General features: G+C 38.9%; 1 protein-coding gene across 1 annotated transcript in view; it reads left to right on the top strand.

Moving 5' to 3' along the window:
- The window catches only part of LOC116899236 (protection of telomeres protein 1-like), a 66897-nt gene that overhangs the window by 17232 nt on the left and 27659 nt on the right, over positions 1-22006 (top strand). Inside the window, exons 6-13 of the mRNA XM_032900838.1 lie at positions 607-762; positions 4613-4782; positions 7883-7959; positions 10616-10624; positions 14007-14069; positions 16817-16973; positions 18381-18586; positions 19199-19334. Of these exons, the coding sequence (XP_032756729.1) occupies positions 607-762; positions 4613-4782; positions 7883-7959; positions 10616-10624; positions 14007-14069; positions 16817-16973; positions 18381-18586; positions 19199-19334 (974 nt within the window). The remainder of the gene's footprint in view (positions 1-606; positions 763-4612; positions 4783-7882; positions 7960-10615; positions 10625-14006; positions 14070-16816; positions 16974-18380; positions 18587-19198; positions 19335-22006) is intronic.

Below are 22006 nucleotides of genomic sequence, written 5' to 3'. Positions count from 1 at the left end.
TCCCCTACTGGTGGAGTTACAGGCAGTTGTAAGATGCTTGACGTGTGATAGAAATCAAACTTACAGCTTCTGCAAGAGGACCATGCATTGTCAACTACTGAGTCTCCTCTCCAACCTTCACCCATCTGTAAATATAACATCCAAGCATTTTCGTCTGTTAATTAGTTTATCCAATGTAGGTATTGAATAAGTGCTTTTCAGTTGTTATCTGTTCAGACATGATCTGAACAGATGCAGTCTGATGGCTTTAGTGTTTTTACTTGGCTTCATATCTTTGGTTTTTGGTAGTAACTAGAAGTTATATGTATGTGGGGTTGGGGGTGGTGGTGTACTGTAAGGACATGTTTGAGCACAGAATAGAAAACTTGTCAGTCGACTGCAGGCTAATGTTTTGTTTGGTATCATAAAGTATTTTGTTTTGCTTATCTTTACCTCTTTCTACATTTTTGTAAGCAACAGTTTTTATTTAGTTATTTCACTCTCACAGAATGATGGACTTCAAGGTTTAAAGTCTATTAAAAATACCAGTGTGCAGCTATTCATTTTTAAATTTGACTCTGCTTTTGCCTAAAGATTTCTGAGCTTTCCTTTACCATTCCACGGCAGGTATGGGATGGCACTAGGACGAAGATTCCCTCTTGGAGATTATGCCTACAAGACATGGCTTTTGAAGGTGACTTAAGTCACATTCTGCGGCTACAGAATCTGGTGATAGACGTTGTCGTTTATGATAATCATGTCCAAGTGGCTAAATCCCTAAAGGTGATGTTTACTAGAAATGTGCATGCTGTTTTCTGTTTATGTCCTTTTTAGTTGTACTTTTATTCTCATAATTGTGTTTGTGGATATTATTTAGGATCTAGTAGTCAACTTCAAATTTACTCGTTTTCAACTTGTACGTTATAAAATGTGTGTCAGAGTTAAAACTCTGAACACATCTTATACATACTATTTTCATTATAATTTTTATTTGAGAATATGACTATGTTATTTACCTTTGTCTCCTACCCCTCTAAGTCCTCTCATGTGTCCCTCTGCCCCTTGCTATCTTTCACATTCTTGGCCTCTTTTTCTTTGTAGTTGGTGGTGGTAGTGATGGTGGTAATTGTGGTATTGGTGGTGGTGGTGGTGGTGGTGGTGGTGTGTGTGTGTGTGTGTGTGTGTGTGTGTGTGTGTGTGTGTGTGTGTGTGTTTTAATTCCTAAATGTATAAATATACCTGTCTGTTCGATCCCTTTAATGTTACTGGTGTATATGTTTTCAGGGATGACCATTTGGTATTGGATATCCAACTAGCCTCTTCCCTCGAGGCTAGTTCTTCTAGTATCTGTACTAATTATTTGCCTATCATTCTTTGTCTAGGGTTAAAAAATTGTGAGCTTTCTCCCTTCCGTGTTAGCACGTCTATTAGTATCATCCTTGTTTGGGTCATGTTTAAACGGTCTTGTTGGTGAGGCTTCCTAGGTTTTGTTACTCTTATATTTGTTACTCTTATGTGTCTAGAAGACACATGTTTACCATAACTTCCTGTTCTTCTGGCCCAACATATAGTAATGAAGCCATTCTTATAAAAATGAAACCATTTATATTCAAACAAAGTGCTCCTTGACACCTGTCCTCATGCAGGGTCCTGTCTGGAACTCATTGCTGTTATCAGCTGTTTAACCCAAGTACATGCAGATTATCTCTATATACCCAGGCAAAAATACAACTGTAAGAAAAAATCAAACCAACCATCAATGTATTGCAAAATATTTATTGCCTATGATATATGAAATGATCTTTGAACATTGTTGCATGACTTGTATTGTAGATGAATTTATCAGGACTAGACTTTACAATCCCGCATTTTGTTTGTGATTTTTCTGTAATGGTTTTTGTCCATTTTAAAGAAGTTTCCCCAATGAGTGTTAAAAACTATACTTGCCTATCTGTATAAGGACAAATATTAAAAGTATAGTTAGGAATGATGTTGGTTTCCTTCAGTAGTAGTCGTAGGTTGTCTTCAAGATCCATGATTTTGCTCCTTTGGGTGTTTGACTAGGTTTCCAGTACGAGGCACGAAATCTCTCTTGTTTAAGGAGGGTATGCATGCTACTGCTGCAGCTCTACCTAGGGCTATTATGTCATGCTGGGCATTGTAATTCAGTGGACTCAGCTAGGTAGGACTGTTGGCTGCTTTTCTTGTTTGGAACCCTCCACAGCTCCTTCTGGTACCATAATATCGTGTATTCAGGAAAGGGGTCTTCAGATCAGTTTCAGCTCAGGTTCTTTTTGAAATTCTTTTCAAATTAAGCTGTTCTTCCAATACTCTTTTTCAGATATGTAGATACAAAATGACATTGTAAACTTTTTGCCTATAAGCTAAACTTATACTTTTTAAATACATAGTTATCCTGATGCAGTTCTTGTAAGAGTGTAAAGCATACATTGTCTTTATTACATTTTGGCCTTTGGTGGATCAATTACTAGTTTGTCTACAGGAGAAAATAAACATATTATACTGTTTTGGTAGAAATATCCTTAATGTTAACGATTATGTGTTAGAGTTTTGTTAGAGATTAAAGTACACATTTGTGTTTCTGTTGTCATTTTTCTGCTTGTAGAAATTTGCCGTACTGTCAAGACTAAGCAACACCTTTTTCAATAATAGACCATCAGGCAAATTTCATAATAACATTTACTCGAGCTTTGACAAAGCATAGTGCTGTCTCCAGAAGGCATTCTGATCATAGCAGCAGTCGTCTTCCCTCTGTGATTTGTTCAGAAAAGGTCTGTTTTCTGTGGCTGGCACATGTTAATAGTGCAGTGAGGTGAAGGATAATAAACACCCATGCCTCACATCTATGCTTCCCCTGAAGGAAGATATACCATAGGCATTTGAGATTCCTCTATAATGAAACTGTATGTGTGGCGTTCTGGTGTCCCCACTGTCTCAGCCTCTTCCTTTCCTGAATGATCTTGTCCTTTCTCTTTCATAGAGATTTTTTAGAAAACTTTTTCAAAAGTCATGAAAGACACTGAAATTTCTGGCTGTCGTTTCCTTAAATTTAAAAATTAATGTAAACATTATGTTTTTGGTAGCTAAGCCTTTGTTTATTAATGTAATTCTTTCCTACCTGAGTCTCTGGCTTCTTTCTGGTCCTTCAAAGGTCATAGAAGTCAACTGTACTGATAAAAAAGAAATAAATATTCCAAACTCTTGCAAAAGTTAAAATAGTTTTATTTACTATTCTAGTATCCCACATTGGCTACCTTTTAGAAAATACATTTTTCCATTTTGTTATGTTTTCTTTTTCCAAACCTCTATATTTTGCTGCAACCGTAGTATAAGAATCGACAAAACAAGTTGCAGGAGAGTAGACTCAACACTTCCTTCCCAAAAGGCCTGGCAAGAGAGACCCTGGAAGTGAAGGAGTCATGTTGGGAACATGGATCATTCTCCCTGATTTATTCTGACTCTTTGTGCTCCAGTGTAGATAAAGATTAAACGTGAGAGTACAAAGTGGAGAAGCTGAGTTGGTCTTTTCCTCTTCTTAGCACCATCTTCTCCCATCATTTGATGCCATTTTTCTACTATATTATGTCACCACAAAGATGGGTAGTTTGTAGGGAAGAAAGAAGAAAAGGTGGGTTCTCAGTCAGGAATGCTATTTTTATGCAAAAGAGAGTATCCTTGTTGCTTTTTGCTCATAAGTCTCTATAAAATTTAGTGCAGTTCCCATTGTGTGGTGTGTGATGTCTAATGTCTTTGTTTTATTATATTTTGTTAAAATAGGGTTGCCCAGGTTGGGTTTGAGCCCATTGACACAGTCTTCCCCTAGTAGAGGCTTGTATCCCATCACTAGCTCCAAATGTCAGCAGCTTTTAATAGCCTGTATTTTCCCATTTCAAATCTTCATTGAAAAAGCTTAAGTTCTCTAGTTAAAATTGTATTTTATAAAATGAGTATTAGTTCAAAATATTGGTCTCACTCCTCACTTTGCATTCACAGAATATATTTCACAAGATTGGGATAAAAGTACAAGTATTTTATTAAGAACTTTTCTGTGCATAGAATTTATAAGATGGGGAAAAGCAAATGGAAGCACCTGCCTATAATCCCAACAGTCAGAAGGCTATGGCATGGGAATTGCTGTAGCTAATAAGAAAATAAACCCGCAGAAGAAAAAGATGTCATTTTGATGGAGTTACATGATTACATTTTTCTAGTGTCTCATCATGAGAGGATTTTATTTAATCTCTTATTTAGTCTCTTCAAGTTTTTTTTTCAGAAATTGCTATCAAATAGAAATTTATTTAAGCCTTTGATTTATTCAATATATTTTATTGATGGGCTTCTGGAATGGGCCTGGTTGTTTTTTCTAATGAGCACATTGTGTAGTGGGCATGTGTGCACAAGCATGCTACTACACACATGATCTTATACAGAATCTATGAAACCAATACTAGGGCACAATGTTGCCCTGGTGCCACTCTCCTCTTGCCATTAGACGGTGCCTTTCATTGCTTGTTGAGATTGTTACCTCCTTTTGGTTATAAAACTTTCAAGGCTCAGAGATTGTTTTTATTGGGTCTCTTTTCTGAAATAATCTTTTAAAATAACCTTTCAGATAGGAAGCTTCCTTAGAATCTACAGCCTCCATACCAAGCTTCAGCCAGTTAATTCAGAGTCCCCAACTTCCTTGGTAAGACTCGAGTTTCATCTTCATGGAGGAACCAGCTATGGTCGTGGGATCAGGGTCTTACCAGAAAATAACTATGATGTGAATCAGCTGAAAAAGTGAGTATTTTAATATCCCTGCTTGGAAAATATAAATGTGATAATCATTAGGTTAATTTACAAGGTAGCACACTTTCTGTAATATGTGACGCATTTGTTTTTTTCCTGTTCCCTCTTTGCCTTGCTGAGACTCTGATTGGGGCTCTGGTACCAGCTAGGCAGACTGGACCATGATCCACTGCTGAGCCCAGCTAAGCAGACTGGACCATGATCTACTCCTGAGCCCAGCTAGGCAGACTGAACCATGATCTACTGCTGAGCCCAGCTAGGCAGACTGGACCATGATCCACTGCTGAGCCCAGCTAGGCAGACTGAGCCCAGCTAGCCAGGCAGACTGGACCATGATCTACTGCTGAGCCCAGCTAGGCAGACTGGACCATGATCCACTGCTGAGCCCAGCTAGGCAGACTGGACCATGGTCTACTGCTGAGCCTAGCCAGGCAGACTGGACCATGATCTACTGCTGAGCCCAGCTAGGCAGACTGGACCATGATCTACTGCTGAGCCCAGCTAGGCAGACTGGACCATGATCTACTGCTGAGCCCAGCTAGGCAGACTGGACCATGATCTATGCTGAGCCCAGCCAGGCAGACTGGACCATGATCTACTGCTGAGCCCAGCTAGGCAGACTGGACCATGATCTATGCTGAGCCCAGCCAGGCAGACTGGACCATGATCTACTGCTGAGCCCAGCTAGGCAGACTGGACCATGATCCACTGCTGAGCCCAGCTAGGCAGACTGGACCATGATCTACTGCTGAGCCCAGCTAGGCAGACTGGACCATGATCTATGCTGAGCCCAGCCAGGCAGACTGGACCATGATCTATGCTGAGCCCAGCTAGGCAGACTGGACCATGATCTACTGCTGAGCCCAGCTAGGCAGACTGGACCATGATCTACTGCTGAGCCCAGCTAGGCAGACTGGACCATGATCTATGCTGAGCCCAGCTAGGCAGACTGGACCATGATCTATGCTGAGCCCAGCCAGGCAGACTGGACCATGATCTACTGCTGAGCCCAGCTAGGCAGACTGGACCATGACCCACTGCTGAGCCCAGCTAGGCAGACTGGACCATGATCTGTGCTGAGCCCAGCTAGGCAGACTGGACCATGATCTATGCTGAGCCCAGCTAGGCAGACTGGACCATGACCCACTGCTGAGCCCAGTCTAGGTAGACTGGACCACACAGATAAATCTTCCTAGCCCTGTCTCCATGCTGCTTGTCTGTCCCTCTCCCCTTCCTCCCACCACCTGTCTTTTTCTTTCTTTCTGTTTAATAAGACAAAAGGAAAGTGAGATGTAGTAAAGCCACTATTTTAACTTGAGATTTTCAACAGTTATTTCTAAATTTGTTTTTATTGTGAAATATTTTTATTCTCCATCTATTGTGATTGATTGTTTCACTGGGTGCACTAATCTGTGCTGCTATCCATGATCCCTCAGTCCAGGTCCTTCTGTCTTTTAGCATCTCTATTGAAAAGTCTGTTGTTCTAGTAGGTCTGCCTTCATGTGATTCTTGATCTTTATTTTCTTTTTTCCTCCTAGCCTTTAATACTTTTTTTTCCTGCTTTGTTCTTTTAGAATTTTTATTCTTGTGTATAATGGGGAATTTCCTTTTAAGTCCTGTCTGTGTGTTCTGTATGCTTCTGTATGCTTCTTATACTTTTATAGATATCTCTTACTTTAAATTGGGAAATTTTCTGTTAATCTTTTGTTGAAAAAAAAATGTGTCTCGTTCATATATTCCTATTATCCATAGATTTGATCTTTTCATAGTGCCTGAATTTTTTTTTTTTGATTGATGTACCTGTTTTTTAAAGAACTAAATTTCTCTCTCTTCTATGTCTTGTATTCAGTTGTTGAGGATTTACCTAAGAGATTTTGTTCAACATCCTTAGCTTTTTTCTTTTTTTCCTTCCAGTTTTATTTCAGTTATGGTTTTCTTTAGTGATTATTTATCTCTGTTAAATTCTCCTTTAAGGTCTTAAATTTTTACCATTATTTCAACTGTGTTTTCACATTCTACTTTAAGGCATTTATTCATACCATTTTTGTGGTCTTTGAATGTAGTCATGGACTACATGTTAGAGTCCTTGTTTTATACTATGGCTAAATTGCTTTTCTCAGAGCAGTAGGCTTGCTGCCTTCTGGAGGGAGTATATTGTATCGACTGTTCGTGTTTGTGTTTTTGCACTGTGACCTAGGAATCTAGAGTAATATTTGAGGTATTTCTTGGTATAGGTATCTGGTCTTATCTTTGTTATGTACATGTTCTGTTCTTTGGTTTCTTTTGCCGAATCTTTGTCTTCCCAAGTATAGCAGCTGTCGGGTCCTGGATTCCAGTTAAATGTTATGGTGGCTTTGCCATCTCTTATAGATATAGTTATTCTGCTGGTTGGCAGGGAGTTACAGTGAAATGGAGATGGCCTAGAAAGAAAGGGTAGAAGGGGTAATGTTGACGGATTACTGGGACCCTGGATCTGTACCAAGACCCTGGATCCCAAGGGGATGTGAACTAGGAGGAAGGATGCCTCTAGTGGGCAGGCTGCAGAAGGACTTAAAGTAAATGTAGAGAGAACAAAATGGAGGAGAAGGTAAATGTTGGTCCTTTACTTGGTTCTCAACCTAGTGTGGCAGCTGGAGTCTGTGATAACAAGGGTTTCTGCAGGTCAGTGGATCCATAAAGGAATGAAGATAAATGGGCTAGAGGGGAAGCTAAAAGGGGTTACCAGGTAAAATTGTGGTGGGCGTTGGAGGGTTGTACCCTCACTAAAATGCTGTGTCTCTAGGAGATGGGGCTTACTTTTACAATCTTGAGTGATAGTATTCTAATTGCAAATGTTAGCATTACATTCCCAGGCTCTTTCTTTGATTGCCTTTAAAGTATTCCATTGACCAACACTTCCACTCTTATTTCTTCTGAACTTTGATATTTATTTAGAAGGCGTTAGAGTTCTCAGATAATCTAGGAAAAGCTACAGGCCACCTGACTGGAATCTAACAAATTTTATAATTTCATGAACTATATTTGGAGGATTCAGCTGAACTTACTATATTGACATTGTTATGCAATTTGACTTCATATCTTTCCATTTTAGATCTTTAGAATCTGTAGATTTGGAAGCTATTCAGACCTCAGATGATACCTATCAATCAGACAATGAGAACTGTTCAAGTAAGGACAATTTATAAAATTGACATTTTACTTCCTCATAGTTTCATAAGTGTAATTTGATTGTTTTCTTCTGTGTGTGTGTTAGTTTTTTCTTCCATTTTTATTAAATTGGGTATTTCTTATTTACATTTCAATTGTTCTTCCCTTTCCCAGTTTCCAGGCCAACATCCCCCAACTCCTCCTCCTACCCGTCCCCTTCTATATGGGTGTTCACTCCCCATCCTCCCTCCATTACCGCCTTCCCCCAACAATCACATTCACTGAGGGTTCAGTCTTGGCAGGACCAAGGGCTTCCCCTTCCACTGGGGCTCTTATTAGGCTATTCATTGCTACATATGAGGTTGGAGCCCAGGGTCAGTCCATATATAGTCTTTAGGTAGTGGCTTAGTCCCTGGAAGCTCTGGTTGGTTGGCATTGTTGTTCATATGGGTCTCGAGCCCCTTCAAACTCTGTCAGTCCTTTCACTGAATCCTTCAACTGGGGTCCTGTTCTCAGTTCAGTGGTTTGCTGCTGGCATTCGCCTATGTATTTGCCTTATTCTGGCTGTGTCTCTCAGGAGAGGCCTACATCTGGTTCTTGTCAGCTTGCACTTCTTAGCTTCATCCATTTTATCTATTTTGGTGGCTGTATATATATGGGCCATACGTGGGGCAGGCTCTGAATGGGTGCTCCTTCTGCCTCTGTTCTAAACTTTGCCTCTCTATTCCCTGCCAAGGGTATTCTTGTTCCCCTTTTAAAGAAGGAGTGAAGCATTCGCATTTTGATCATCCTTCTTGAGTTTCATGTGTTCTGCGCATCTAGGGTAATTCGAGCATTTGGGCTAATAGCCACTTATCAATGAGTGCATACCATGTGTGTTTTTCTGTGATTGGGTTACCTCACTCAGGATGATATTTTCCAGTTCCATCCATTTGCCTATAAATTTCATAAAGTCATTGTTTTTGATAGCTGAGTAGTATTCCATTGTGTAGATGTACCACATTTTCTGTATCCATTCCTCTGTTGAAGGGCATCTGGGTTCTTTCCAGCTTCTGGCTATTATAAATAAGGCTGCTATGAACATAGTGGAGCACGTGTCTTTTTTATATGTTGGGGCATTTTTGGGTATATGCCCAAGAGAGGTATAGCTGGGTCCTCAGGCAGTTCAATGTCCAATTTTCTGAGGAACCTCCAGACTGATGTCCAGAATGGGTGTATCAGTCTGCAATCCCACCAACAATGGAGGAGTGTTCCTCTTTCTCCACATCCTTGCCAGCATTTGCTGTCACCTGAGTTTTTGATCTTAGCCATTCTCACTGGTGTGAGGTGAAATCTCAGGGTTGTTTTGATTTGCATTTCCCTTATGACTAAAGATGTTGAACATTTCTTTAGGTGCTTCTCAGCCATTCAGCATTCCTCAGCTGTGAACTCTTTGTTTAGCTCTGAACCCCATTTTTTAATAGGGTTATTTGTGTCCCTGAAGTCTAACTTCTTGTGTTATTTGTATATTTTGGATATAAGGCCTCTATCTGTTGTAGGATTGGTAAAGATCTTTTCCCAATCTGTTGGTTGTCGTTTTGTCCTAACGACAGTGTACTTTGCCTTACAGAAGCTTTGCAATTTTATGAGATCCCATTTGTCAATTCTTGATCTTAGAGCATAAGCCATTGGTTTTCAGTAAATTTTCTTCAGTGCCCATGTGTTCGAGATGCTTCCCCACTTTTTCTTCTATTAGTTTGAGCGTATCTGGTTTGATGTGGAGGTCCTTTAACCCTTGGACTTAAGCTTTGTACAGGGTGATAAGCATGGATCGATCTTCATTCTTGTACATGCTGACCTCCAGTTGAACCAGCACCATTTGCTGAAAATGCTATCTTTTTTCCATTGGATGGTTTTGGCTCCTTTGTCAAAAATCAAGTGACCATAAGTGTGTGGGTTCATTTCTGGGTCTTCAATTCTATTCCACTGCTCTATCTGTCTGTCTCTGTTCCAATACCATGCAGTTTTTATCACTATTGCTCTGTAATACTGCTTGAGTTCAGGGATAGTGATTCCCCCAGAAGTCCTTTTATTGTTGAGGATAGTTTTAGCTATCCTGGGTTTTTTGTTATTCCAGATGAATTTGGAAATTGTTCTGTTTATCTCTCTGAAGAATTGGATTGGTATTTTGATGGGGATTGCATTGAATCTGTAAATCGCTATTGGTAAAATGACCATTTTTACTATATTATTCATGCCAATCCATGAGCATGGGAGATCTTTCCATCTTCTGAGATCTTCAATTTCTTTCTTCAGAGGCTTGAAGTTCTTATCATACAGATCTTTCACTTCCTTGGTTAAAGTCACACCGAGGTATTTTATATTATATGGGACTATTATGAAGGGTTTCGTTTCCCTAATTTCTTTCTTGGCTTCTTTCTCTTGTGTGTATAGGAAGGCTACTAATTTATTTGAGTTAATTTTATACCCAGCCACTTAGCTGAAGGTGTTTATCAGGTTTTGTAGTTCTCTGGTGGAACTTTTGGGATCACTTAAATATATTATCATATCATCTGCAAATAGTGATATTTTGACTTCTTCTTTTCCAATCTGTATCCCTTTGATCTCCTTTTGTTGTCCAATTGCTCTGTCTAGAACTTCAAGAACTATATTGAATAAGTAGGGAGAGAGTGGGCAGCCTTGTCTAGTCCCTGATTTTAGTGGGATTGTTTCAAGTTTCTCTCCATTTAGTTTAATGTTAGCAACTGGTTTGCTGTATATGGCTTTTACTATGTTTAGGTATGGGTATTGAATTCTTATTCTTTCCAGGACTTTTATCATGAAGGGGTGTTGAATTTTGTCAAATGCTTTCTCAGCATCTAATGAAATGATCATGTGGTTTTGTTCTTTCAGTTTGTTTATATAGTGGATCACGTTGATGGTTTTCTGTATATTAAACCATCCCTGCATGCCTGGGATGAAGCCTACTTGGTAATGGTGGATGATTGTTTTGATGTGCTCTTGGATTCGGTTTGCCAGAATTTTATTGAGTATTTTTGCGTCGATATTCATAAGGGAAATTGGTCTGAAGTTCTCTTTCTTTGTTGGGTCTTAGTGTGGTTTAGGTATAAGAGTAATTGTGGCTTCATAGAAGGAATTCGGTAGTGCTTCATAGAAGGAATTTGGTAGTGCTCCATCTGCTTCAATTTTGTGGAATAGTTTGGATAGTATTGGTATGAAGTCTTCTATGAACCTCTGATAGAATTCTGTACTGAACCCATCTGGACCTGGGCTCTTTTTGGTTGGGAGACCTTTAATGACTGCTTCTATTTCTTTAGAAGTTATGGAGTTGTTTAAATGGTTTATCTGTTCCTGATTTAACTTTGGTACCTGGTATCTGTCTAGGAAAGTGTCCATTTTCTGCAGATTTTCAAGTTTTGTTGAATATAGGATTTTGCAGTAGGATCTGATGATGTTTTGAATTTCCTCAGATTCTGTAATTATGTCTCGCTTTTCATTTATTATTTTGTTAATTTGGATTGTGTCCTCTCGTTAGTCTGGCTAAGGGTTTATCTATCTTGTTGACTTTCTCAAAGAACCAACTTTTGGTTCTGTTGATTCTTTGTATGGTTCTTCTGGTTTCTACCTGGCTGATTTCAGCTCTGAGTTTGATTATTTCCTGCCTTCTATTCCTCCTGGGTGTATTTGCTTCTTTTTGTTCTAGAGCTTTTAGGTGTGCTGTCACGCTGTTGATATATGCTCTCTCCTGTTTCTTTATGCAGGCACTCAGAGGTATGAGTTTTCCTCTTAGCACAGCTTTCATTGTGTCCCATAAGTTTGGGTATGTTGTACCTTCATTTTCATTAAATTCTAAGAAGTCTTTAATTTCTTTATTTCTTCCTTGACCGGGTTATCATTGAGTAGAGCATTGTTCATCTTCCATGTATATGTGGGCGTTCTTCCCTTATTGTTGTTGAAGACCAGCTTTAGCCCTTGGTGGTCTGATAGGACGCATGGGATTATTTCTATCTTTCTGTATCTATTGAGGCCTGTTTTATGACCAATTATATGGTCAATGTTGGAGAAAGTTCCCTGAGGTGGTGAGAAGAAGGTATATCCTTTTACTTTAGGATAGAATGTTCTATAAATATCTGTTAAGTCCATTTGGTAAATGACTTCTCTTAGTCTGTCTATGTCTCTGTTTAATTTCTATTTCCATGATCTGTCCATTGATGAGAGTGGGGTGTTGAAATCTCCTACTATTATTGTGTGAGATGCAATGTGTGCTTTTAGCTTTAGTAAGGTTTCTTTTATGAATGTAGGTGCCCTTGTATTTGGAGCATAGATATTTAGGATTGAGAGTTCATCTTGGTGGAATTTTCCTTTGATGAATATGAAGTGTCCTTCCTTATCTTTTTTGATGACTTTTAGTTGAAAATTCATTTTTTTTTTCGATATTAGAATGACTACTCCAGCTTGCTTCTTCTGACCATTTGCGTGGAAAGTTGAGGTAGAGTTTCACTCTGAGGTTGTCTTTGTCTCTGAGGTGTTTTTCCTGTAGGCAGCAGAATTCAGGGTCCTCATTGTGTTTCTAGCTTGTTACTCTACGTCTTTTTATTGGGGAGTTGAGTCCATTGATGTCGAAAGATATTAAGGAATAGTGATTGTTGCTTCCTGTTATATTCGTATTTGGATGTGAGGTTATGTTTGTGTGCTGTTTTTCTCTCTCTTTTTTTTTTTTTTTTTTTTTTTGTTGCCAAGACGATTAGTTTCTTGCTTCTTCTAGGTTATAGCTTGCCTCCTTATGTTGGACTTTACCATTTATTATCCTTTGTAGTGCTGGATTTGTAGAAAGATTTTGTGTAAATTTTGTTTTGTCATGGAATATCTTGGTTTCTCCATCTATGTTAATTGAGAGTTTTGCTGGATACAGTAACCTGGGCTGGCGTTTGTGTTCTCTTAGGGTCTGTATGACATCAGTCCATGATCTTCTGGCCTTCATAGTTTCTGGCGAGAAGTCTGGTGTGATTCTGATATGTCTGCCTTTATATGTTACTTGATCTTTTTCCCTTACTGCTTTTAATATTCTTTCCTTGTTTTGTGCATTTGGTGTTTTGCACAGAACACGTGAAACTCAGGAAGGATGACCAAAATGCGAATGCTTCACTCCTTATTTAAAAGGGGAACAAGAATACCCTTGGCAGGGAATAGGGAGGCCAAGTTTAGAACAGAGGCTGAAGAAACACCCATTCAGAGCCTGCCCCACGTGTGGCCCATACATATACAGCCACCAAACTAGATAAGGTGGATGAAGCAAAGAAGTGCATGCTGACAGGAAACGGAGGTAGAGCTCTCCTGAGAGACACAGCCAGAATAAGGCAAATACATAGCCGAATGCCAGCAGCAAACCACTGAACTGAGAATGGGACCCCCATTGAAGGAATCAGAGAAAGAACTGGAAGAGCTTGAAGGGGCTTGAGACCCCATATGTACAACAATGCCAACCAACCAGAGCTTCCAGGACTAAGCCACTACCTAAAGACTATACATGGACTGACCCTGGACTCCAACCTCATAGGTAGCAATGAATAGCCTAGTAAGAGCACCAGTGGAAGGGAAGCCCTTGGTCCTGCCAAGACTGAACCCCCAGTGAACGGGTTTGTGGAGGGAAGTACAGTAATGCGGGGAGAATGTGCAGGGGAACACTCATGTAGAACAGGAGGTTGAGATGTGATTAGGGAGATGTCGGCCTAGAAACTGGGAAAGGGAATAACAATTTAAGTGTAAATAAGAAATTCCCAATTTAAGAAAGATGGAGAAAAAAAAAAAACTTTAAAAATAGAAATTTAAACCTCCCCCCAAAGAAAAGAAAAAGAAAGGAGAGATGTTGCTTATCAAATTTGGTGACTCAGCCTGTGTATCATTGATTAGACTTATTTTGAATATATAAATAAATTGGGGGAAAAGACATTGGAGCATTTGTTTAGCCTTTCGACTGGATACAGTTCCATAGTTTCAATTTTACATTGTTTCTGAATCATATTTTATATAGCTATATGTATTTTGTGATTCCTTTTCTCTTCCTGTAGGTTCTGAATCAGACTCAGTTTCCCTGTATGAGATGGAAAGATGTCAGCAACTCTGTGCTACAAGTAAGACCTTTTCCAGTGTAGTACCCAACATATAGATACCTGTCTGTGCATTTCTCACCCAGTCCCCTCGTATTCATTAAGTGTTTATATTTAGCTTTTATTCATGTGCCTCATCCTGCATTGGTGGATGGTAGAGCTCATATATGTGTTTTTGTATAATGAACATGTATTTTAAATTCATACCCTTAAAATTTATATAATTCATGGCATCAGGTGTGTTTTTAGCTTAATGGTATAACTTCTATTCCGATATTAATTATAATGAAATTATATTCTATGTTAAAATTGTACACATTAGAAACTCTCTATCCTATTCTCCCAAACTTTAATATTAGCAGTGATAGTACATAGCTATCAGATATATCCTTATTATTTCAGATAAGTTGATAAAACCTTTTTTTGTAAAAAAAATTAAGTAGTGATCAAAATTTAATTAAATAGTTCATTAAATGTATACTGCTATATAGAAGGAGTTTCTCCTGTTGAAGAAAGGAGATGTATATATGTAATGGAAGACTAAAATGTCATCTTTTATTGGGATAGAAAATGACGTATACTGAGACTTTAGACACTACACATTAATTCTCGCAGGTGTACTGTAGAGAGGCAGTGACTTGCAGGAGGTAAGCACAGAGAGTTTACATTCAGATCTTGGCTTATGAAAATGTCCCAGGTATCTGTGGCCAAAAACCAAAGAAAATCCACATTTAGGACAAGGGAATTAGAGATAAATCAAGAACATCCTGGATTTCTAGAAATGCATTCTTGGCTAACAGAGAATATCAAATGTGGGACATTGTGATAATCGTCAAAGCAATGTTAGTGATGGGTTAGAATTCAGTGAGTAAAGCTGGGATGTATGAACTCTGCTCGCTAATGAGGAAATAAAATGGGTTGAATAGAAAAGTCTTCAGGGCTTAATGACTAGTAAATGTAAAAATGAAAATAGTAAAACACCATTTTGCTACCATGATGGTAATTATTATTTCATTTGTGAATCATAAATCAGTAGGTTTTAAACTACTAGATTATTAAGGGTTGATAAAGAAGAACACATTTACTCTCTGCTAGTTACAAGAGTGGGAATAGAGTTAAGTCGAACATCCTTTAATTATCTGCACCAGGTTCCCTCCCCAGAGGAGAAGGTGTGTTCTCATAGGCTTTTTATTGCATGTATTGAGAAGTACCGTGTCACATATAAAGTCTCTATGCAAACAATGAATGATCAACATCTCAGAGTGAGAAAATTCCAGCCATAACTAAATTAATATGTACTCAGTAAAATAAGTAGGTGCACTTTTAAAGTCAGTGTCATAGACAAATAAATAAGTAGACTAAAGATAATCCTGTTGACATCAGGATACACAAAAGATAAATATTCATTGTTTAGGATTATAGCATAAAGTCAAAAGATATTTGGAGAGGGGTAAGTATCTGGTAATCCCATAAAAGGGTTAAGTCTGTGTTAATTCTTTGAAAGAGGCACTGTAGCAGTGTGAAGGAAATAAATTGTTTTCATGAAATACTGATGTGTTTGGAGGAATCAGGACATTTTCTGGAGACTGTCCCCAGTAATAATGTAACAATAAGTTCACGGGGAGACAGAGGTGAGGTACGCCCAAAGCGTAGAGTAAATGTGCCAGCATTAACTGTGGGTGAATTGTTTAGAAGTATAGTTAGGAGGTCTTTACATTATCACAGGATTTTTGAAGTTTGAAAGTAATACGAAGTGTAAAACTTCTAACATCTTACTGTAGTGTGTGAAGTGAAGCAAGTGTTTCATTTTATTTTAGATTTGTCAGGTGTGCCCAGCAGGGAAGTATTTCACTGTAAGTCCTCAGCCATTTACAGCTCAGAGGAAATGTCTGTGAGAGTTTTGGTGTATTGAAGCTGTGAATGAACCTATTTATATGCATGTCTGAGCCCTGCTTGGGTATTCTTAAATTCTGTTTTCTAGAAGAGGGGAGTGTCACCCCAGAATATCCAAAAGGCTGCATAGCACCTTCATTTCTAAGCTATTTAGAGTAAACTCATCCAGACAAGTGAAACCTTTCAATTTTCTATTTCCCAGTTATTTGTTCTGTTTTTATGCTTCTCTGCTGTTGTGATTCTAAGTTCTTCCCTATGCCCCTTCCACACACCCCATCCATCGTCCCCCCTTTCTGCCTACAAAATAAACCCCTTCTCTTTCAAACTCTGTGGCTCACTGTGATAATTGGGTTCCCCTAGTAACCTTTCCATTCTGAGGCTCTGAGTCATGAATAAAGGAAAGTTCAATACAGTCTTGAGTTGGAATATGCAGGTCAAGAGCCCATGTGACAACTCCTGTTTAACAAATGTGTTTTGTCACATCTCTTAGTCAAATTCCACTTAGAAAGTAAGCTGTTGCCTGGCATAGGTTGTCTAAGAGATCGGCATTCTTTACAGGTGCCATTCATTTTCTTGCTGAATAAATCCCACTGTTTTCCCTAAGTTAGAATTTTCTGAGAATTTCTACAAGTCCCATATAGAAATACTTACATACCCATTATACAATTAAAATATTCCTCTTTTCAATAGCTCAGTACCAATGTACCTCTTTCGTGCCTGGCTCTGCGTTCATGGGCCTAGATCCACACCTGGAAATAATTGTGATCATAGCTGAGATAAATTTGATTTTATGGTATATATTTGCTTTAGGAAAATTCATGCTGAACATACTTAAGACCCCATACTTTATTCTGACTTAATGTAAAACTTCTCTACAGAACTTACAGATTACCATTGTTTAGAGAAGACATCGTTGTGTGCCATTTTGAAGCAAAGTGCTCCTCGACAATATCGAATCATAGCAAAGCTAAGATCATACATGCCCAGAAGACTTTTACAGTCTGTGAAACTCCTTTGTCCTAAATGTCATTTATTGTAAGTATTTTCTAAAATTAAAAAAAAAAGTTACCGTGGCAAAATTGGAAGAGTCTGTGATGTCACTCAGTATGCTGTAGGTGGGCATCATTGTAAACAAGCGGATTCTGGCCAAGAGGATCAGTGTGGGGATGGAGGACATAAGCACTCAAAGAGCTAAGACAGCTTCCTGAAGTGGATGAAGGAGAACATTCAGAAGAATGTGGAAGCCAAGGAGGTCACCTGGCTTCAGCTGAAGTGCCAGCCTATGCCAGCCAGAGATGCACACTTCGTCAGGACTGATGGACGGAGCCTGAGCCACTAGAGCCCATCCCATATGATTCTGTGGCCTAATATCCAAAAAAGAAATAAAGGGTTTGGATTGCTAGAGAAAAAAATATTAATTGAGGAATCTGATTTCTGAGTTTATGTAACCATAAACTCAGAGTATTATGAAGATTTTAGGTAATTTATAAAACAGTACCAGATTATATTTCATTTAATACCGCAGTATTATATTGTTCTTCAAGAATAAAGCTGTGCTATAATTTCCTTTTAGACAAATAAGTATCTTATCAAGTATAAGAGATTACATAAACATGCAAGCCCAGTTGGTGACAGAATTAGGATAAACACTTCAGCCTTTTAATTTCAAGCCATGGTGTTTTTATTGCATGGTAGTTTATCTGACTAGTGTGAATTACTAATTATTAAAGATAGATGAAGCTAATAATGCTTTAAAGAAGTTTCCCTGTGACAGTGAGATTAGCTGCGTTGAAGATATGACTACTTGTAAAAGACAACAGATTGGGACTGGGAATAACTGTAGGTCACCTAGGACTCTAGAATTGGCATGGGCCAGAGAGGTGGATCAACAGGTGAAGACACCGCTCTCAAGCCTGATGACCTGTGTAAAGTTCTTGTGACCAACATTGTAGGAGATTGTCCTTTCTCCTCTACACATGCACTGTGGCACGTGGGTACCCACACAGACAAAATCTCTCTGATTATGGTATGTATTTACCTACCCACAAAATGTTAAACACCTATTGAGTGAAATCTATTAAATTTGAAAAGTGAATTATCTCCTTAATTTAGGAGAGTTTAACTGGTTTAATCTGCATATAAAATATTTAAATTCATTCTAGATTATTTGTGATTATGTGTGAGTGTTTTGCCTAGATGTATGTATATGTACCATGTGTTTATCTGATGCCCTCAAAGTTGAGAACTAGAGTTACAAATCTTAAATCACCATGTGGGTGCTGGGAAATGAACCTAGGTTCTCTGCAGGAGAAGCAAATGCTTTTAACCACTGAGTTATCTCTTCAGCCCCTAAACTAGTTTTCTTTTTAGTAATTTATTAAATTGTAATTGCTGTGAGTATAACTACATTGTTTGCTGATATTTTGTTATGAACCATTTTAGGCAAGAAGTTCCATATGATGAAAATGTGGATAAAATTTTGCAAGATGCATCAGGTAAAGCCCCAGACTACAAGCTGCATGGTACACCATTATATGACTCAGAAGTCTGGACCACAAAAGGCCAAGGGGGACGGCAGGTTGCTGTTCATTTTGTAAAGAATGATGGAATCCTTCCTCACTCAAGTGAATGTCTAGTTTTGATAGAAGGTAAGATACTTAGTATTGGTTATTTTAAATATTATTTTGTACATTTTTTCCTATTATTAACTTATGTCCACCTACTACTTATAAAGTAAATGTACTATTAATTAAATTTCTCAAGACAGTATACAAGATTCAAATATATATAAGCACACACACCTATTTGAATTGCATTTTTAAATTATGCATTAAAGTCACATTTGTTTATTTCAGTACTTTGTTCAATTCTGTCTCAGTGGATCTAGTTCGTTGACCAATTGCTTATGTGAAGCTGTCAATGTCCTAGCCTCTGTGTTTCAATGTTGGGTCATAATACTGGGATGAAAATTCTCAACTAAAGATACCTGAGTCAGAGAAAGGAGCCATGAAAAAGCATATTAATATGACAACTCTGAGATTGAATTTGTGCTGTTTATTCCTGTGCTTTTTGCATCTAATTATTATGTAACTTCATATTTCTCTTTGTCATGCAAAGTTCAAACTTTCTTTCAAAATTTGTAACTCCCTGTTCTGTGCACTTCTTTGTAGCACTTGCTGTATTCCACATCTTACATTCTGTATCTTGTTCTGATTCTCTGTGTGCTGCTAAAGAATTTCTTTTTTTTTTTTTTTAAACAGGAGGACGGCTCTGTGAAATCTATAAACTGTCAAGCATGTTTCACAGTGTGATTCCTGTGAAGTCTGGCCCTGAGGACCTGGAGCTCCTAGACCTTGCAGCACCATTCCTCATACGAGGAAAGGTGTGTCATTATGGGTGTGTGTTTTTTTGGGGGATCTGGGCAATTCAACAGTGTCTCTTTTCCTTACTCTCCATTGCTTACCTGCTATTGCTTACGCACTTCTTTGCTCAGTTGATCCTTAATTGTGCCTGTTCTTACTTGTACAAAGTCCTCAAGCTATAATGATTGTGTTATAATTTTTTATAGGCTCAGCAAACTGTTCTTTGTGTTTTGAGAATCTTTTCTAGTCTGTGGTTGTGGGGTACAATATTCATATGCTAGGAAGTGACAGCAAAATAGAGCTCTCAGGATTACTGGATTGTGAGGGTCACATGTATGTACTAAGTGCTGTGTTCAGTAAGTTAGATGTATTGGGTCACTCTCTTGTAAGTTCTAGAGCATCTGTACTCAGTTTTTCTTGAGCATTTCAAAATCTAAATACTCTGCATGCAACATAGAAGGCTTACAATGTTTCCTCAGTCACAAGCTAAATTTATTTCTTCCACAAGAATGTAGGTGACAGCTAAGGAAGCATTGTAGAGGTGCAAACAAGTGAGTTTAGGTGCTGAGTCAGCACCTTGCAGAGTTTCTCCCACTGAAATCTGACAGGGAATATGGAGTCTATGATTCTGACTTGGAAGGGCGAAGTAAACCATCCTATAGTTCTGAAACATTCACCTTGGAGTCTGAGCTTTGAGAAGGCTTGCACTACAGAATCATCCCATTTTCACTCCCCCTCTTCATTATTCTTATTATTCTTCTACATATTTGTTAATTGTTGTCATAGTGAACCTAAATTTTGACTTTTTTTTTTTTTTTTATTAACGAGTATTTCTTATGTACATTTCGAGTGTTATTCCCTTTCCCGGTTTCCGGGCAAACATCCCCTTCCCACCCCCCCTTCCTTATGGGTGTTCCCCTCCCCACCCTCCCCCCATTGCCGCCCTCCCCCCGACAGTCTAGTTCACTGGGGGTTCAGTCTTAGCAGGACCAAGGGCTTCCCTTCCACTGGTGCTCTTACTAGGATATTCATTGCTACCTATGAGGTCAGAGTCCAGGGTCAGTCCATGTATAGTCTTTAGGTAGTGGCTTAGTCCCTGGAAGCTCTGGTTGCTTGGCATTGTTGTACATATGGGGTCTCAAGCCCCTTCAAGCTCTTCAGTTCTTTCTCTGATTCCTTCAACAGGGGTCCCGTTCTCAGTTCAGTGGTTTGCTGCTGGCATTCGCCTCTGTATTTGCTGTATTCTGGCTATGTCTCTCAGGATCGATCTACATCCGGCTCCTGTCAGTCTGCACTTCTTTGCTTGATCCATCTTGTCTAATTGGGTGGCTGTATATGTATGGGCCACATGTGGGGCAGGCTCTGAATGGGTGTTCCTTCAGTCTCTGTTTTAATCTTTGTCTCTCTCTTCCCTGCCAAGGGTATTCTTGTTCTCCTTTTAAAGAAGGAGTGAAGCCTTCACATTTTGATCATCCATCTTGAGTTTCATTTGTTCTAGGCATCTAGGGTAATTCAAGCATTTGGGCTAATAGCCACTTATCAGTGAGTGCATACCATGTATGTCTTTCTGTGATTGGGTTAGCTCACTCAGGATGATATTTTCCAGTTCCAACCATTTGCCTACGAATTTCATAAAGTCATTGTTTTTGAGCTGAGCAATATTCCATTGTGTAGATGTACCCCATTTTCTGTATCCATTCCTCTGTTGAAGGGCATCTGGGTTCTTTCCAGCTTCTGGCTATTATAAATAAGGCTGCGATGAACATAGTGGAGCACGTGTCTTTTTTATATGTTGGGACATCTTTTGGGTATATGCCCAAGAGAGGTATAGCTGGATCCTCAGGCAGTTCAATGTCCAATTTTCTGAGGAACCTCCAGACTGATTTCCAGAATGGTTGTACCAGTCTGCAACCCCACCAACAATGGAGGAGTGTTCCTCTTTCTCTGCATCCTCGCCAGCATTTGCTGTCACCTGAGTTTTTGATCTTAGCCATTCTCACTGGTGTGAGGTGAAATCTCAGGGTTGTTATGATTTGCATTTCCCTTATGACTAAAGAAGTTGAACATTTCTTTAGGTGTTTCTCAGCCATTCGGCATTCCTCAGCTGTGAATTCTTTGTTTAGCTCTGAACCCCATTTTTAATAGGGTTATTTGTCTCCCTACAGTCTAACTTCTTGAGTTCTTTGTATATTTTGGATATAAGGCCTCTATCTGTTGTAGGATTGGTAAGATCTTTTCCCAATCTGTTGGTTGCCATTTTGTCCTAACCACAGTGTCCTTTGCCTTACAGAAGCTTTTCAGTTTTATGAGATCCCATTTGTCGATTCTTGATCTTAGAGCATAAGCCATTGGTGTTTTGTTCAGGAATTTTTTTCCAGTGCCCATGTGTTCCAGATGTTTCCCTAGTTTTTCTTCTATTAGTTTGAGTGTGTCTGGTTTGATGTGGAGGTCCTTGATCCACTTGGACTTAAGCTTTGTACAGGGTGATAAGCATGGATCGATCTGCATTCTTCTACATGTTGACCTCCAGTTGAACCAGCACCATTTGCTGAAAATGCTATCTTTTTTCCATTGGATGGTTTTGGCTCCTTTGTCAAAAATCAAGTGACCATAGGTGTGTGGGTTCATTTTCTGGTCTTCAATTCTATTCCATTGGTCTATCTGTCTGTCTCTGTACCAATACCATGCAGTTTTATCACTATTGCT

Source organism: Rattus rattus, chromosome 4 (assembly GCF_011064425.1).
Source record: "Rattus rattus isolate New Zealand chromosome 4, Rrattus_CSIRO_v1, whole genome shotgun sequence".
In the NCBI taxonomy this organism is placed as follows: domain Eukaryota; kingdom Metazoa; phylum Chordata; class Mammalia; order Rodentia; family Muridae; genus Rattus; species Rattus rattus.
The sequence above is the reverse complement of the archived record's forward strand: the minus strand, read 5'-3'. Positions and strand labels throughout refer to the sequence as shown.